Below are 19,549 nucleotides of genomic sequence, written 5' to 3'. Positions count from 1 at the left end.
TGCTTGGCTATTAGTCTTTAAATAAAAAGTTCAGACTAACAGTTTGCCGATGAGATAAAACGTCCAGCAGATGGTGCTGTGTGTTTAAAGATTTGTCCCAGGGTCATTAGTGCTGTGTATAGATACATGGATGGGTGTGAAAACAATAAATACAATTGATCAATTAGTGATAGGCCTAGGAATAAGACACATTTGGCTGACCTCTGCTTTGTGTTGCAGTCATTAAAAAGTTGTGAAAGGATCACTGAAGCAATAGAAATCAAATAAAGTTAGAAAAGGGAGCGGTTAGACTGTAAAATGAAACAGAATACACAGAAACATGGGTGCCAGTGGAAAAGTACTTAATGTCACTGAAAATCAATCCAAGACCACTTTTTTTTTCTTTCCCCCCTTCTCTTTATTGATCTAAGTTCATAACTTTCTTCTTTTTCTGTCAGTGCTGCTCGACAGTATGGACAGTGCATGTTGCCTGTACTGTAAGGTGAGAATTAAAGGATAAAAATAACATTTATGACTGATAATTGATTGAGGGTTGGGTAAAGGGTTGGTTAGGACTTGCTTGTTTGTTAATTTATTGTCAGAATTCTGTATTTTCTGTCTTTCTGTTTGTATTTTTGTGAGTCAGATTTTAAAAAAGAAAGAAAAACAAGGTTATGGTTGGTCAGCTATAAAAAAAAAAAGTTTGCAAAGATTAGTGTCACAGGTTTTCTTTTCCTCAATAAATACAGTACAACCTGATTTCTATAACACTCTAATAAATCTAAATTTGTCCAAAATTTTCCATCTGTTCATTGGGCCTACAACCTGACCCAGAGTAAGAGACAAAAAGAAAAGTCATATACACCAATAAAGGTTTAATTAAGCAATATTTAACGACTGGCCGTGCTGGATTATATCACATTATACCAGATTTTAAGTACCGGTTTTATAAAATGAGATCTTTAACAAAAATCTATTTTTAAGTATATAGTTTAACATTCAGATAAATATACTCATTCTTCTTTTCACAGAGAGCTAATGTAAATAGTTGAGAGGATTGATATCATTTCTACAGTTGTCTTGTCGCGGCTGTTAGGTTGCCAGGCAACCAGCAACGACTCCAGGAAGTAACTGCGCACACTAAGAAAGTGTCGGTTAAAACCACAACTGGCCATTTTTACTCCTCTGTTTTTTTGGTACAGGTTAAACAAACAAAGGATAACGTGTTAATTAGTGAGCTTTAGAGGTGCTGCTTGGTGGACTTTGTTACGTTTGTTTGGACAGAGCCAGGCTAGCTGTTATCAACAGTTTCCAGTCTTTGTGCTAGCGGTTAAAGCTAATCCGGCGGTTGGCGGGAGCCATAGCGACATTGTTTAGTCCTACAGACATGAGATCGGTAAAAGGTATTGACTTCTTATACAACTCTCGGTAAGAAAGCAAATAAGCACATTTCTCGCAATGTCCAACTGCTCCGGTTTTGTTTTTAAATCTAACTTTTCAGTCGTTTTCATTTCAGATGGAGGCTTGGAAGGAAGAGAAGAGACTGAGGTGAGCTATCTTTAACCAAGACTTATAAAATGTAAATCCACTCCTGTATGATTTTTAAAAAATCTTTTCAGAAATAGTTCACAGCAAGCATACTGTACAGAAGGAGGAATATGAAAACAAGCACCCAACACCCAAAACCCAACAGTATATTAATGTCTCAAAAAAAAGCAAATTAAAGTGAGCAACTTATGTCAAAACATTTTTAAATATCCCACATAATCACAGTTTCCTTCAGCCTGTCAAAAAAAAGTCCAGAGGAAAAGTAAAAATTTCCACAAAACTAGAAAATGTCACCCTCACTGTTCTTTTTGTTTAAAATCAGTGAAATGTCAACAAAACAGAATGACAGACTGAAAATAACCAGCTGGTTAAATGTGCATTCTAGCACAAAGAGCCGCTGGACACTGTGGCTGTGTTTTGAACTGACATAGCATCTTGAAGCAGAAAAGAGCCTGTGGCTGACTGAAACTCGTTCCTCCTCTTTATTCTCTGGAGAAAACTGTCAAGTTGAAGCATGGTTTGGCTGTGGAGAGCATGTCCTTTTCAACTTGAACCAAACCAAAGTTGAAAATAGATGAAGAATGTTACTTAAAGCCTAGAATAGTAATAAAAATGGTTCTTAAAGCTCTTAAGTTGCCATTTTAAACATATATATTGTTTCTATTGAATCACTTAGAGGTGTTTTTACTTCTAAAGTAAAAAAAATACATACATACAACATATAAAAACAAATATAGCACAGAATTTGAGTAATATGATAAAGATATGCACTAATTTAATACATTTCTTGTGAATTTCGTGACAATTTCCTGAGAAATAATGTAGTAGCATCAATGTTTCTGCAAGTACAACTAACAAAAAGTGAAACAGAAAAAGTGAATCTCTCATGTAAAACTTTGAAGTGTGGTGTTTAGAGTTCAAAGTTTAGTAATGTTAAACAGACAAAAATAGACACAGGCCATGCGTTAGCCCTGAAAATATTGACCTGTGACACCGAACATGTACATGTGCACACCTACACACTCATACCTGTCTGCTGCTTTACAGTGCTCATTCTCTATTAAAACAACCTGAACATTGTTTCACCTGTTTAATCAAGAAAGTCAAACTAAAATTTAATAAAAAGTTTTTGGAGCAAGAGAGCATTCAAATGTGAAACATATGACTTTTTTTGCAGCAGTCAGCAGAACATAACAGTGTTAGTCGCTCGTAAATCTACCAATCAAGAATCATGTGAAATATCAGTAAGAGGAAAATCAGAGCAGCTGTTTTCTCATACAATTGCACCCTTGCACAATAAATTCAAAAATTGATCGGACCAAGTTGAACCAGATGGAACCAAATTATTTTGAGTCTGACTGGAAAGCTTGATGATAATGTAAGAGGAGGAAAACATGAGAAACATGGTGTCGATATAAAACAGCTCATTTGTCGTATGTGTAGTAGCGCTGTCGGTGTGTTTTATCAGCCCGACAGTCACTGAGGTTGCGGCTGTGGAGGGAAGGGCACTGACCAGCTGTATGTTGGCTCCGTGTACCATAAAGCAGCCATACTGAGAGCAATAAATACAATCACTCAAAGGGGACATACCATGCACATTTCCAGGTCTATATTTTTGTTGTGGGGCTCTACTGGAATATCTTTGCATGATTTACAGTTCAAAAAACTCCTTATTTGTCTTACACTGGCTCTTTATGCAGCCCCTCAGTTCAGCCTCTGTCTGAAACAGGCTGTTTTAGCTCCTGTCTCGTTAAGACCCCCCTCCCGATGAGCCCGCTCTCTTCTGATTGGCCAGCTTCCAGAAGCTGCATCACGGCTGACCTCCAGCTGCTTGGGAGGCTACGTCAACAAACTATGAAACGATCCATAGCAGCAGGATTTCACTTCTCTTTCTTGTTCTTTATTTGAGATGGAAACGCACATGTATCCGTACATGTTCAAGTCGAAATCTGGTCTGAAATACGAGAGTTGACAATGCAAACAACACATGGAAAAACCTTACGAAGGTTACAGGCATGTGCAATGAGCAGATGTCAGCTCGTCAGCAAGGTAGAAAAAAACGTCCCAAATGAAGCGTTCAGAGCAGGTTGAAGCCCTGGGTTTTGACTTGCAGGGAGCATTTCTACATACTTTAACCTCAAGCCTTTGACCATGTTCAACATAAATATCTGAGATCATAACAGTTTATAAATAACAGAAAATCACAAAAACATTAATCAGTGACACTTCCTTTTAATCTCCTCACATAAGCAATATATAAGTTGATAAATGCTTTGTAGAATACTATTGTAGTATCTTTAGTATTTCTGTTAATGGTTTATTTATTCATAAACCACTGTCACCCTATGAAATACTGTATTATACAAGAAAGCACATAAAAAATGCTTTAAAATACACATTATACACAAAAAATTTAGTCTTGTTTCTGATTAGCTGGCTGTCGTTTAAAATCAGAACACTTCAAACAGTGTGAACAACTTCTCAAAATCTTTCCAGCAATTAATCTGATGAGGAACAGGTGTCGCTACTGGCAAGCTGGGAACGCATCTGTGTCTGTTTCCAACCCCCTAAGCTGTGTTCATGTCATATCGGAGTTGTTGTGACTATGAGTTTCTAACTTGTCATAACAACGGCTGGGAAACTCAGATTTTTCTGAAAGCTCCGATACAGTATGTCTGACTTGTCACCATCTTATATAAAAACATTATATCAGATTCATCATTCAATATATCAGAATCTACATAACTATGTTCAAAAGAGATATATATATATTAGGTAAGAAAAAAGAAAAGAGAGAGAAGAAACCCTTAAATTTGTTGTACAGACATGAGAATTAACACCCTTCGATAAAAAGTTAACTAGGAAAATGACACACCTGTTGAATTTATAAAACAATTTGAGGTGTGTTTGGTTTTCAGGCATGTCCATATTATGAAGTGACAGGTTAGATTTATCTGAGCTTTTCCACTTGTAATCACAACTTGGATGTTGGTTTGAAGGCTATTTATACAGTGCTGCTTCAAAGTTTGTGAACCCTTGAGAATTTTCTCTATTTCTGCATAAACGTGACCTAAAACATCCTAAAGTCCTAAAACTAGATAAAGGGAACCCAATTAAACAAATGAGACAAAAAAATAAACTTTTTCATTTATTTATTGGGGAAAATTATCCAATCTTACATATTTGTGTGAGGCAAAAATATGTGAACCCTTGCTTTCAGTAACTGGTGTGACCCCCAAACGTTTCCGGTAACTGTCTCAACTCAGAGAGGTTGGTGGGCTTCCTTGCATGAACTGCCTGCTTCAGGTCCTTCCACAGCATTTCTATTGGATTAAGGTCAGGCCTTTAACTCAGCCGTTCCAAAGCATTAACTTTCTTCTGCTTCAACCATTCTTTGGTAGAACGATTTGTATGTTTAAGGTTGTTGTCTTACTGCATGACCCACTTTCTGTTGAGTTTCAGTTCACGGATAGATACCTTGACATTTTCCTGTAGAATTTGCGGGTACAACTCAGAATTCATAGCTCCAACAGTGATTGCAAGCCATTCTGGTCCAGAGGCAGCAAAGCAGCCCCATCCATGATACTACCACCATCATGTTTCACAGATGGGATAAGGTCCTTATGCTGGAATGCAGTGTTTCCTCATCGCCAAACAGAGCGCTTCTCATTCAAGCCAAAAAGTTTGAGTTTGGTCTCATTCATCAACAGAATATTTTTCCAATCACCCTCTGGCTTATCTGTGTGGTCTTGAGCAAACTGGAAATGGCAGCAATGTTCTTTTTGGAGAGAAATGGCTTTCTCTTTGCAACTCTGCCATGCACGCCATTGATGTTCAATGTTCTCTTGATGGTGGACTCATGAACATTGACTGTAGCCACTGTAAGAGAGGCCTTTAGTTTCCTAGACTTTACCCTGGGGTCCTTTGTGGCCTAGTGACTATTACATACCTTGCTCTTGGTGTGATCTCTGTTGTCCAACCACTCCTGGGGAGGGTAACAATGGTGTTGGACGTCTTCAATTTGTACACAATCTGCCTGACAGTCGACTGGTGGAGTCTTTAGAAAGACTCTATAGAAATGGTATTGTAACCTTTTCTAGTCTGGTGAGTATCAACAACTCTTCTAAGGTCCTCAGAAATCTCCTTTGTTAGAGCCATAACACACATCCACAAACCTGTGTTGTGAAGCTGAGACTTTGAAAGTGAAGACCCAGATTTCTTGTCTTTAAATAAGGCAGGGTCTCCCAGATTCACACTTGATTGTCATCCCATTGATTGAAACGTCTGACTCTAATTTCCACTTCAAATGAACTGATAATCCAAAAGGTTCACATACTTTAGCCACACACAAATATGTAACATTGGATCATTGTCCTCAATAAATAAATGAGCAAGTATAATGTTTTTGTCTCATTTGTTTAACTGATGTCTCTTTATCTACTTTTAGGACTTACATGGAAATCTGATCACGTTTTAGGTCATATTTATGCAGAAATAGAGCAAATTCTAAAGGGTTCATAAACTTTAAGCAGCACTGTAATTCGGAAACTCCTAATCCCATGAGGAACCATGAAACACGGACAAAGTTCAAACCAGTAAACCATAACCTCGAAAGGGTTTGATAAATGTCCATGCCTCAGATCTCTGTATTTACAGACTCCATGAAACAGCATATTTTCTTCTTAACGCAACGTAATTTCATGTTGATCATTTAAAAATGCAAACTATTGACAGATAATTACTGTGAAGGAGAGGCAGTTTGTTTTTGCTATCAAAAAGAACTTGAGGTTATTTAATATACCTTAAGCATATCATAGCAGGAAAAACACAGGAAGAATTAATAACATTAATGAAATGAATGAATGAAAATGGTCAGTTTTTTAAATTGTATGTTTAGACAGAAGGTAAACATGAGTTCACCATTAAAAATTCCCTCTCTTTCAAGGGGTGATTGGGTGTGTTTCCATCCACCTGTTTTTATTCGCATTTTCAGTTTACTACTACTAAGGAAACATGTGTGGTTCGCCAAAAATTTGACAAAATCTTTAAAAATCAATTTTTTACAATTGGCTGAGGGGGAAAAGTTAATGTATCAATAAAAATAAAAAGCCACAAAGACTGAGTGAATAAATAATGACATACAGTGGCAAAAACATCAGATCTGTGTGGACAGAGGAGACTGTAACACTCCTCCAATTAATACAAACAAGAAAATTTCAGATTTCCATCATGTATTTTTTTATTATTATTATTCACTGTTTGAGGTTTGACTGCTGCTCTTTTAATTACGTGATCTTGTTACAGCTGTTTCTTCTGAAATGGTTTAATGGCCTCGACTGGAAAAATGAATTCTTGCAGAACGGCAGTGGATGGAAACGTGCATTAATTCGAATTTCTTTTGCCGATATTCTGGAAATTTGTACTAAATTTGGATGGAAACCTAGCTTGTTTTCCAGGAGGTTAAAGAGTCCATTTCATGGGGCTTTTAAATGAAAGGAAAGGCAATTACAGCCTGTAATTTTACTGATGAAATAAAAGAAGCACAGTTCTCTCAAACAGACATGAAAGCAGACTAAAGGCTGTGCTATTTCATAATGGAACGGATGCCTGGACGCCTACTGAACCCCGTTAGAAAATGTTATATGACAAACTGACCTCTGATCAGTATTCTAGATATTTAACATTACATCAACAACAGTCTCTGCTGCCGTCTGACCACCTGACATCTATAAATGGATGCTTTCACACACTGAGTGCAAGTCAAGAATACCAGATGACTCCTGCTTAGACAACATTTGATTTATGGCGATATGGAGGAAGCAGCCAAATTCATCATCAGGCCAAAGGGCCATAAACTTTTCACAATATGACAGTAAACAGTAAACACACTTTTTAAAAGCGGAGTGCATTGCCTGCTTTTTCTGCTCAAATTTCCCTTTGTGCCCAGGCTGGAGTTATGCCACATATATGACAAAAAGTATATGGACGCATATCTCATCAGCATTAATCTGCTGCGATGACAGCCTCCACTCATCTGGGAAGACAAGATGTTGGATTCTGGCTGCAGGGATTTGCTCCCATTCAGCCACAAGAGCATTAGTGAAGACGTGGGATGATGGTCCAGTTCATCCCAAAGCTGTTGGGGGGAATGGAGGTTAGGAGTTCTTCCATCCCAATCAGCAGAAAAGAACACTGAAAACCCCAGAATATGTTCAATGACAACATTTGTTACGTCCAGTTCAAGCTTTTATTTCAAATTCTCGCTTTCCACAATATCTGTGAGTGGAAACTGTGGCGTGGTTAAAGTTAGTGAAAGATTGTGGCTTTGGCAAATAAACTCTGGTTAAGGTATAATTACAGTTAAGCAACTAAAACATTTGTTTAATTTTCTTTAGTTGATATGGCGAACCTGATAGCAGCAGTTATAAAGCAACATTATCATTCATTTGGAGTCATGTTTCTGTCCATCAGATGAATGTATCCAATATTCACACTTCTTCAGCTCTGTTTTTGGACTCTTATCAACTCCTGAGGAAAATACCTGGCTCTTAAGCTGCTAAATGCTCCACTATGTTCACCAGCTAGTTGCTAACAGCTGCCCGCTGCAGTGTAAAACAACACTATGAGAGCGGTGAGGGTGAACCAAAACAGTAAAGTTGCAGCTGGACAGCTAAACAATGAACTGAAGCTCGGTATGAAGCTCTGTAAAGCCGAGCAGAGCTGCAGAGTCGCTGATATTTCTCTGTAGGTTCGTCACTCTCATATTACACACTGTCGTTTCATACATCATTTTTAAAAAATATTGATTTTAGCTGCTTTAAAATTAAGAAAAGATTGTGGTGATGGTTGATAAAAAGGTTAAAGTTTTTAGCAGGTCTGTGACAGGACGCAAAAAAACTTGACGTGTGTAGACTCATCACATAGTTTTTGTCTATAAATGTTTGCACGTGCACAAATACTCACATGTATGTTCACTAAACACACATATGCAAAACACACATTTCTGGTGACTCTGCACATTCTCTCAAGAAGTGAAAAAAATCCCTCTGGAGACATAATTTTTCTTGAATCCGCATGATTTCCAGCCCTCTCTCAGTTTGTTCCATTCACACACTTGGCTCGACCCCCGAGTGTTGTTGTGAAAGAATGAACATTGACGCCAACAGCTGTTTGACTTTTGAACACTAACAGCAAATTTGGCTTCAAGTTAGCGCATGAAAAATGAAAAAAAAAAAAAAAAAAGCGGATGAATCAGAGTTCATGAGTCAGAATGTTGTTCAGGTTCTGCATTAATAGCGTTGCCCTCATTATCCTGCACTGCTGCAGATGTTATAAACTCAGGAGTCACAGGAGTCACAAGAGTTTCAGATTAGCGCTGGTGCTGCTGCTGCTGCTGCCAAACAGGAATCAATATGTCATTCAAACAGATGTGAACATCCAGGTGATTTCTGCTGAGCAAGATATTTATGCAAACATTGCTCCCCTGCAGCCTTTGTGCTAAAGTTCCCGACTCAGGCACCTCATGCAACATAAAAAAGAAATACTTTTTATGTGGTAGTTTAATCTATTTAATAGTTTAATCACTAAATATAGCTTCTAAACCTAAGGTAGCATCTTTCTTGTGGTGAGGTCATAATGATACTAGAGCACATACAGGAACATACAGAAGTCAATCAATTAAGTTAGAGGAAAACGCATTTACACAACTCTAAATCCCAACCTGATCCTGCTGTATCAATGACCTTTCTTCTGGGTTTCTGTTCTTTAAATTACTCTTCTTCTCTGTGGGGTAAACAGGAGAAAAAATGGTGTTAAATTACTACTTGTTTTGTATGTTGGAATCACCATAAATAACTGTGTTCCTCTTCTGCTTTAATCACAAATAATACATCAAATATGGCCTGATAATGACTTTCAGTTCTCTCACAGCATCACTGAAAAGTGTTGCAGACGTAGGCAATGAGATTCAATTTGACACAGTTACACTAAGTAGAAATCTAATGGTCATTAGATGCAGACAAAAGTCATGAAAATGAGAATGAAAATATACATCTATACAGTTGGTTATCAAATCTAAGTTAAAGCCCAGTCCTAAACTTTATGAAACTTTTGAGCCCTAAACATGTTGAAATTCGCCCTTCACCAACAGTGAGTAACAATTATGAGAGCACATTGAATACTTTTTAAAATATATATTGATTTCTTTATGTGGTGTAAATTTAAGATGAATTCACAGAGAGCAAGTTGTCTTTCAGAGTTTTATTGTGACATCCAGAGTATCTTCCAGTTTGCTGGGCTGAAAGAGATTCTGTACACATGCAGGCGTGTCGTCACAGAACGTCCAACATATCCGTCATCCTAACAGGTGTCTTTTAATTAACGCACAATGTTCCTTCTATTCACTCACAGCCTTATCTATGTTTCCTCTTCAGGGAGTTTTCGTCTCTGCTTTCTGTTTACTGAGAAGTAGAAGCTGAAGGCCGAATCTTCCAGCTAGTTTTTGTTAACTTATCCGCACCTGCTGGGAACCGGCAGTGGAACATGTTTCCACGAGAGACGCAGGAGACGGACTATTATATTATATTGTTCACTTAGTTGTAAGACAGTATAACACAAAACAATATAACATAATCTAAAGACAATAAACATATGAGTATAAGCTTCTATTTCACTTTCATATCATATATGTTGCCGTCCGCTCTTGTTGACCCAAGCACACCCAGATGTGATAACCCGAGGTATCATCTGTTGTCTGTCTGCTTGTCTGCGCTGCCGAATGTTTGCGCAGCATTGATTAACTGCTGTATATCCGTATATTCTCATGAGAAGGAAGAGCTGATTCACTGCTCGCTCTTATATAACTCCATCTTTAATCCAAGTCAGAAGACTGTTAACGTCAAGTTTCAAGAAAAACTCTAAACTCATGAGATTCATCACTCAAGTGCATGTCATTTGACTTGAGAATATGCCTTTCTTTATATATAGATAATATATATATTATCTATTATAACAGACTTTAAACTCTGCCACAGAGAACGAATGTTTTCTTTCAGTTTAACATAAAACATTTAATCACCAACAATAACTATCTCTCTGCTGCACAATTATTTCTTTCAATTGAAAGATTATTCTTTCTCTCAGGTGTTTAACAGTCGTACAACTGTAAAATGTGTGCACTCATACAGTGGTGATACTTAGTTTTTACATATATACTGTTATTAAAAGCAATTATGTGCTTTAGATAAATAATTCCCCAAAATAAGAGAAAAAAAGTATCACAGGAGCGTCGACTTTGTCTTTTTGCTTTATTCCACTTTTTCTCCGGCCCTCTACATGTAGGTAACACAGTACATACAGTAGACAGTACACAGTACAAAGATAATTTTGGGTTTGAAAGTGCAATCCTACTCAAACATGCTGAGTGTACGAAACATCAGCAAACACCTGCTCTGTGCATGAAGTAAACTCTGCAGGTGAAATCTGTGATCCCGTTTACAAGAGATAGTTGTGCAAAAAAAAAGAAAGAAAGTTAGGAATCTGTTCCTAATATTTGTACACTCAGCCAAGATACATCTTCTACATTACTACATTTCTGTTATTGGTTACAAATGCAAGATTGTCTGAGCAAGTAGATATCTAAAAGTTCTCACTGGAAAAGTTGAAAAAAAATCCAGTCTGGATGATTGATTATTCTAAAACAAACCATTAAAATATAAACAGTTAAAAAAAACGAAATAAAATGATGCAAAGGGGTACATTTCTGACATTTAAACAATGGATAGAATAAATAAAATATCTAAGAATCATTGCAGGATGTAAATTACACAAACTTAATATGCATGCATTATAGAAATTGTAAATAATGTTTACTGTATTTTTCATTTATTCTATTGTATTCATAAAATATTTGAATTTCAATAACGCTGAGCTCAGCAGATGAAGCTGAACTAAAATTGATTTTTTTTTAACGAGAAGCTCCGCCCACTTTAAATATATGTTTTAACGATAAAAAAAATAAAATATACAACATAAAGATATGAAAATGTTGAGGGGACCCAAGCATTGCATCAATATTTTGTAACCTTTGCTCCCTTTCTTTCATTTTTTCCCATCTATTTCTCAATTTCAACACCCGATTGACATTTTTCTCATTTTTGAACCCTTTTGTCACTATTTCTCAAACTCTTAGTCACGATTTTGTCTTGTTTCTTTAATTCTTGGGTTTAAGATGACAAATTTAGTGCTATAATTGTTGCCAGAATTGGGAAAAAAAGACAACTAATCAGGAAAAACGCAGTAACCCCACTGTATCTATCCTACATTACACATTATACAGATGAAAAGGGAAGCCTATGTGTTTCCATGCAGCACATTATCAGTGGAACGATAAGACTTTCCAAGCACACAGTGAAGAGATAACTTATCATGTATGACACGAGACAGTAATGATGAAATCTAGAAAATTGTAGAGGTCAGGAGCCTCTAAAAGACACAGAGTCTTCCCTCTGTGTGCTGCACCGTCTCCATCATTATCTGTCACAAAAATAACCACCAGATAAAGAGTCTCTTTGCTAAAAAAAAAAAAAGAAGTTTGCTTTGCCTTCATGAAATTACCAGAATCTTCTGGTTTTATATCTAGAGACGGCACAAAAGTTGCTAAATTTTTAAAAAATGTGTCTTGTCAAAGATGTGATATATTAGTGAAACAACAGGATGTCAGCTATAAAACATTGTTACGAAGCAATGCAGACATCAGACTTAGTAATATCTTGTGTGGAGTTAAGTTCAAGGCCACAGTCTTTGGTAGGACAGAGTCTGCAAGATTAAAAACCTTGAATCACAAACTCTGAGCTCTCTTAAAAATAACTGGAAAGTTTTGGTCAAACGGTGCTGGAATTTTAAGTATTTGCGGTTGTTTGTACTCTTGTTTAAAACCTGACTTGTTAGTTAATTCTCAGCCACTAATGATCACATCCTATCTTAGAAAATATCAAGTATGAAAGACATAATGACTCCCCTCTTACACTTTTACACTTTTGCACTTTACCCATTGCCTCAGCTGACCTCCTGTTGTCTTAATTCTAGCAATATTTCTCATTTTTGCCATTTGAAATGTGATCAGGTGGAGCATTGATTGCCCCCCCCCCCCCCCCCCCCCCTCACATGCCTTTTCTTGGACCTGCTATTTAAGAATATGTAGATAACATCAGCAACACAATAGCACAGCATATGAATGCAAAATCCCATTTTTAAAAAGGCCTGGATGAGTTCATATCCCAGTAATCATAAGGATTATGGCTGTACACTCATGTAAACACGCTGACGTCTGGGGGCTAGTAGTTGACTGCCTCTGAGAGGGAGCGGTGGTTGGTGGAGCAGTGTCCCGCCCTGAAGAGGAAAGACAAAAAAATATATAAATAAATGAATAAATGAGATGGGATTCATTTTACAAATCTCCTAGGTATTTAGTTCAGCAGCATAACAGTACAGTAAGATTTGTTAGATGTGTCCACTCAAAGTGCAGCGATATAAAATTAAAGATTAATGTCATACATTTGGTGCTATTATAGATATATATGGAAATATAGTTTTTGTACTCAGTGAATTGGTCAGCATAGCAAGTTTCCACAAGTAGCTTTCTGTGTACTAAAACTAAGCTCTACATTGTCACAAATGGCTTTATTAATTGTCAATTACCAATAATGCTTTATTGATAAGTTATAAGACATTCATTATGTGAGCGTTGTTAGCTAAAAACTAGCACAACTGGCAAGATTAGTTAAACAGCAACCAGGTTTAAGCTGCATTTGCTGATCAGTTGGTTACTGTAGCAGTTAGTAAACTTTACATTTCCTGCTTTCACTCAGATTCATCGTCATTCAGTTTTAGATGCAGAGATCCTCATGGAGATGCAAGAAACCAAAATCTAGCCTTGTGGATGTGGTTTTAAATGTATCTTGAATAGAGATTATGCAAACATACTCAATCAAAAAACTGACATCTAATGCTTCCACTAAACATTTCTCAACTTATTTACTTGTTAATGACCCAATTTGGTATCACTGTCTTATATAGAGCCCCTTATAAAGGGTTTATTGTTACTAATGGCTTTATTAATGGTTAATTAATGGTTTACTAATGCTTTATAAAACAGTTATAAGCTGTTAATCAGAACATTTGGGTTGCCAGGTTGTGAAAAATCCCTTAGATGGGTTGGACTGTTTGATCTGGACCAAAATCTATTTATTAACAACTTATCAACACTTACAGCTGCAGACTTAATGAATTAAACCCTTAATAAATGACTTATTAACATTTTTAACTTCAGACTTGATGGGTTATTAGAAAGTGAGACACCCAAGAGTATTTGAATTGCCAAATTTGGCAAATTAATGGAAAAGATTAACAATGGCCAATAGGTTTTTTTTTACAACCTGGCAACCCAAAACTCATATTACAACTTAAACATGTTTCACAAAGAGTCATTTATTCAAAGAGGCACATTTACCTGCAGAGTCCTGTGGAGCATTCGTAGTTGTTCCGGCAGTAAGCTCCGAATGGTTTACTGTTCATGATCCTCCACAGCGGGGTCATCCGAGCTATCCTCCTCAGAGTGTGGACGACGGTGTGTTCGCCCTGTGATTCCGCACTCCGGTCAGAACTGGACTGGACCCGAGAGGCCAACGGACCTGCACACACCTGATGGACACAAAAAAGTGCATTAGCAAAGAACCAAGCAGGAAACAAAGAAACAAAATGCATTTAATACACATTTAAACATGTAAATCTGAGTATATATATTCCAAATATCTCACTTCTGACAAAACAATCTTAACTAAAGGTTCGCTTTGTAGCTTTTTCTGCATCTCACACTCTTCATCAGCTAGTAAGTTGCCCTTGAGATTTGCACTTTTATGTTTTATCTTCTTTCTTGCCCCACAAATATGTCTTACTTGTGTTGCATTTTCTAAAAAACAACCTTCAGCTCTATTTCTCCTTATAGATTCATCTGGATTCCTTTAATCAATCTTTTTTTTTTTGCAGTGTGCAACATCTGTTTCAAATACTCAAAACACAGAAAACTGGATTGCGGTTTGCACTAACAAGAGACAAGGAATCCCCCTTTGAACATAAATCCATCTTTTAATAAACTCATCCATCATTTGATTTAACACCAGACACATTTCTTATCCAGATTTAGTGATCACAACTGTTCCTTCAAGTCAAGACTGTTCAACTGCTCACCTGCTGAGCCAGCATTAGCAGCACAAGGCAAAGTGCTACTGCTGCTTTCCTTTGGGTGAAGAAGACCTTCTCCTGCATCTTTTTACGCTCTTTTGCGCACTCAAGTGTCCTGCTACTCTTCAGTCTTGAGGAAATCTGACTTCCTTGATCTCCAAACCTTCTCCAACTTTTCTGGAAGAGTCTCGAGTCCTAATAAGTGACTCTGGAAGTCGTGTCAGTCAGGTGTTCATTAGTCGGAGGGTCGCTGGAGGTCTCTTCAAGTCAGCCTGGCTCAGCAAACTCAGCTGTGGCACCGGCGAGAAGGCTGGGTTGTCCTTTATATAGACAGGCCATGATCCCAGGAGAGAGACAGCAAGAGGGAGGGAGAGAGAAAGAGTCACAGTCCACGATGTGTCGTCAACCCCTCTCTCTCTCTCTTTCTCTCTCTCTCTCTCTCATCTGTCTTTTCTGGCTCAAATGTGACATGTGTTTGCGGAAAAATAGTCATTTCCTTAAATTAGGCCATTCAACACCATCACTCCTCCTCACTCTGTCTCAATTTCTCAAACACAAACACACACTTTTTCTCTTTTTCTTCTTCTTTTACACAGAAAATTAACTATTTTTATAATTGTTTCCATCATTTGCTGTTCTTTTTTGTCATATATGGCAGTAAAATGAAAATCTTAATGCTTTAGACTGTTAGTCAAACAAAACAAGCAAATTGAAGACGTTACTGTGGCCTCTGAGAAATTGTGAACGTAATTTCCTCACTATTTTTTAACATTCAAACAATTCAACGATTTAAGACAGATACAGCACACGTGGTCGTAACATTAAGGAATGGCAACAGAGAGACGCAGCTCAGTGAAGAGGGTTTAAAGGGCCACTAAGATCAACTTGCACCAAGATAAGACTTTATCAATCTGCTTTGTCTACCGATGCCCATGACCTGACGCAATCTGGCAGTCCCACTTATACAACATACACAGCCTGAATACTATGGATGAACACAGCAGGAGTGATTTACATAAGCACGTACACAGTACATGCGACCCCGGCACGTGACTAATGCGTACAGAATCTGTGCTCCATATATTTGAATACTGGTCTGTCTTCAACCTGAAGACAAGTCTGGACTCATGTCTGTGTGCAGTCCAGAGAAAACCATCTATCGCCATGTTTGTAAAAATTAATTTCTGCTGAGAAATTAGAATATCAGAACATGTAACCTTGGTATTTGGTTGCAGGGTTAGCATCCTCTATGTTGGTGTTCTCCATTTGGCATTTTGGTACCAACTGGTGATGTTGGTGCAGTATCACTTTGAAGGTACTAAAAATAGTTGCGGTCTGTCCTGAACGACAAAATATTTGCCTGCCAGCGCTTATGTCCACACTACATCATTTCCCACCACCACAGCTAAAGACAGACAGCTACCGTTAGCTAAACACCCTCGTCCTGACTCAGCAGCTTTAACATGAACTAAAAGTAGCATCCAGTGGGAATCAAAGCTAATGCTAGCAAGCTAGGCTAACAAGCTTCCATTTGTCAAGTGGAAGACAAACTTGACAGCATGATGAATCCTCCTTGATGTTGTAACGGGACAGATGGTTTAAATCGCTAATGATAGACAGCTGGAACTATGTGGAAAACAGCTATCTGCTATATGGTAGTGTACCATGGACTTTTACAGCTCTCAGTTATCGGCCATTGCCATGGGAAATTTCCACTCAGAGGTCAAATACAGTACATCCACAAATGATGTTATATTGTTTTTAAATGAAAAAATATGCACAATAGCTGCAGTATCAGTTTGTGTACACAAAAAGTGAGGAGAATTCAAATTTCAGTTTGACTTTATACTTTCAGATAAAATGGTAAAGCCTAAGATAAAGTTTTAGGCTTAAAACCCCACAGAATCATCTTGAATAATTCATTGTCAGCAATATCGAAGACAAGGCTGCTTTTCCTTTTTTACAAAAAGTTGTACATTTCATTGGACAGTGATGAGGTGAAAGCTGATAGTCCACATGAACACATTCTGGATATTTAAATGAATTATCTTGACACTGCTTGTGTGTATGTTTGATAAAATGGGGATAATACACTTCGGCACATTCCCATTTGGGCTAAAAGACGATTATTTTTTGCAAGTCAAACTCTCAAAGTTGCAATCAGTTATGTTTACGTTGTGTTTATCAATCCACGTTGAGAATAATGAAGTATACATGTAACTAACTCCTCTACATTAGCTGTTTAGGAGCAGTAAGCAGGCACACAGCAGCGCTTGCATGGGGACCAAGTCCAGTCCCAAGGTCAGGCCTTGGTCGAGGGCAGTGACAGGAGTCATCCTAATCTTAACTACAAAGGGATCAATAGGTTGTGGCATTTCCTAATTATACACGTGACCCACCAAGTACACACTTGTGCACTTATGTCTGCAAATTTTAGACTTTGATAACTGGCTTGAAAGATGCTCAAAACTCTGCTGCAGGCTTCTTGCATTAAACATTCACAATGCAGTGTGTCAGGCGTATTGTGTTGAGTGAACCTGGACTGGGTAATAAAAACGGGAGCCTGTGTGCACATGGCTGGAGCTCATCAACTGGGTTAGTAAGACAAAGGTCAATGCGCCGACATTTTTGCAGGACATTTGCATTTCATGGTTCACAACAAAATGAAAACCTGAAGGTTGTCTTTGCAAGAATTCGGGAACTCAGTTTCCAGCAGGACTGTTTTTAAAGAGTATCAAGGCTTTTGAGTTGGTTTTGTGGGTCAAAACATCATTGAATTTGGCCTCTGAACGAAAAAAATCACAGTATTATAGTATAATATCACAATAACAATAATGTTCCTATTACAAGTTTTATCCAAACGACCTAGATTGCAACGGCAATCTAGGTCAGTCTGGAAGAGTCAGGGATGTTTTTTCCCGAAGGAGTCAAAACAAAAGTGTGTTTTAACACTCAGAGAAATGAAAAAGAGAGGAAAAGAATAGTCGATTTAATGAAAGGAGCACAGAGGATCACAGATGGATGCAATGGAAAATTCCTTTGCTGATTCCTGTTAGGTTGTTCACTGAAAGGCCCCCCAGAGGTGCACGAGACTGACAGGAATCCTGCTCTACATAAACTCAGAACATCTGCATCACATATTATCGCCAAGCATGACTCATCGGACTTGACAGGCTGAGTCAGTCTGCAGATATAGAGAAGTTTCAGAATATAGAGTTAGTAAAAAAAAAAAGAGATGCAAAGTGTTACGCAACTAGTTTAAATATTTAAATCAGATAAATACGCAGTTGAGCTATATTGGCACTCCACACACAATCTATTTCAGGCATCAGTGATCATAAAATAATCACATTTTATAGGGCACTTTCATTGTTATATAATGATTCTCATGCTTATCAGTTGATAGTTATCAATGTCATGATGTCATAGACACAATGCATTTCTATTTGCTTTATGCCTTTTTCCTGTGATGTGGTCTTGATTTATTTTCATCTTTATAGTGAAAAGATTTAAATTAAGCTAAATAAAATCATTTAGAAAATCTGGATTTAAAATATTAACTCCAACTCTATCAAAGTCCTGACTACACATATTGTAGATCACACTGAATATGACCTGTGCTGACAGCTGAACTTTGGTTACCTTGAAGTTACCTTAAAGTGAGCGGGTGTATTATCACTTGATGACAGTGAACTTTTACCATTGCCGCCATTCTAACCCTGGTTTCCAGCTTAGCCACAGACCTTTACTTGACTCTTTATAGTTTGTACATTTGTCAACTTAAATACAAGGATTTTAAAAGCTTGTGATAGCTTTCATTTTGATTTTGCTCAATACCTATTGAGAACAGTGTCCAACTTTACAATTATATCAATCTGTGTCATGAAGAATGTCTCTAGTGGCTTGTAAGGTGCCTTCTGTACAACAATGTTGGTGTATTGTTTTTAGGTGTTAAAATTACACATAATCTTTGCATTATTTGCTACTTGGAGACCATCTCTGCTGTCAACCTGTTGCTCCTGCAGAGGACAAAAACATGGACAAAGTTCCTGATTTACGCTTTAATCATCAGATGAAGCCCAGCGGCTGCAAAATCAGAGACAATACATTAATATTGCATGAATAGAAATTTAAAGATACTGCGTAGGTTCTAACTATTAATTTTTTGCTTTTATTTCATTGAGATGTCTCCTACAAAGACCTTAAAGATGCACACTCTCCATTATAATGTACATTTTATTTTATGGGAGGGAATTCACTATGTTGCTAAAGGGCACTTCAGCAGAGACTGGAGCCTTTATGGACTGACTGAGCCCTGTTTCCTTTCTTGGTCACGCCACCATCCTCTGGTCAGGAAAAAACCCCCCAAAAAACTCTCTGACCACCCAGTGACGTCTGAACTTTAAACTCTGATTGCCATGAAGTAAGAGGGAATGAAACGGATCGAAGGAAAGTTGCAGGCATGACCTCACCTGACCAGTTTTTAGTCCGCATGTGGACTCTGCAGGGTGATGTTCACAGAAGTTTGTTACCCAGAAAGCTCTATAAATATGGACAGGCCTTGAGTCAAAGCCAATACTTCCCTGATAAGTGGATATGGTGACTCTGGCAGTGCTTATATCTTATCTCTCTTAAAAAGTAATCAGAAGTAACTTAGATCAAAAGAACCTATGATTTTACAATCAGGGAACCAAAGATTATTTAATGAGCTGTTCCCTGTTGAGAAAACCAGCATAGACCAGCCTGACCAGCTTGTCCAGCCTGGTAAACCAACTAAACCAGC

General features: G+C 37.6%; 2 protein-coding genes across 2 annotated transcripts in view; one reads left to right on the top strand and one right to left on the bottom strand.

Moving 5' to 3' along the window:
- The first annotated feature begins 1,087 nt into the window (after window positions 1-1,087).
- shroom4 (shroom family member 4) overlaps window positions 1,088-19,549 on the top strand; it is a 115,902-nt gene continuing 97,440 nt past the window's right edge. Inside the window, exons 1-2 of the mRNA XM_042401315.1 lie at window positions 1,088-1,407; window positions 1,496-1,527. The gene's annotated coding sequence lies outside the window, so the exon portion shown is untranslated. The remainder of the gene's footprint in view (window positions 1,408-1,495; window positions 1,528-19,549) is intronic.
- leap2 (liver-expressed antimicrobial peptide 2) lies at window positions 12,758-15,364 on the bottom strand. Its single transcript, XM_042401320.1, has 3 exons — window positions 14,773-15,364; window positions 14,036-14,226; window positions 12,758-12,915 (listed from the first exon to the last, which is right to left on the bottom strand). Exons 1-3 carry the CDS (start codon window positions 14,848-14,850, stop codon window positions 12,861-12,863), a joined length of 324 nt encoding a protein of 107 aa, XP_042257254.1. The 5' UTR covers window positions 14,851-15,364; the 3' UTR covers window positions 12,758-12,860.

Source organism: Thunnus maccoyii, chromosome 22 (assembly GCF_910596095.1).
Source record: "Thunnus maccoyii chromosome 22, fThuMac1.1, whole genome shotgun sequence".
Taxonomy (NCBI): domain Eukaryota; kingdom Metazoa; phylum Chordata; class Actinopteri; order Scombriformes; family Scombridae; genus Thunnus; species Thunnus maccoyii.
This window is presented reverse-complemented; position numbering and strand designations above follow the sequence as displayed.

Coding starts and splice junctions, on each gene's coding strand:
- leap2 (XM_042401320.1), bottom strand. CDS start 14,850: ATGCAGGAGAAGGTCTTCTTCACCCAAAGGAAAGCAGCAGTAGCACTT. Junction 14,227..14,772: donor TGCTAATGCTGGCTCAGCAG/GTGAGCAGTTGA, acceptor TGTGTCCATCAG/GTGTGTGCAGGTCCGTTGGC. Junction 12,916..14,035: donor TGCTCCACAGGACTCTGCAG/GTAAATGTGCCT, acceptor TTTCCTCTTCAG/GGCGGGACACTGCTCCACCA.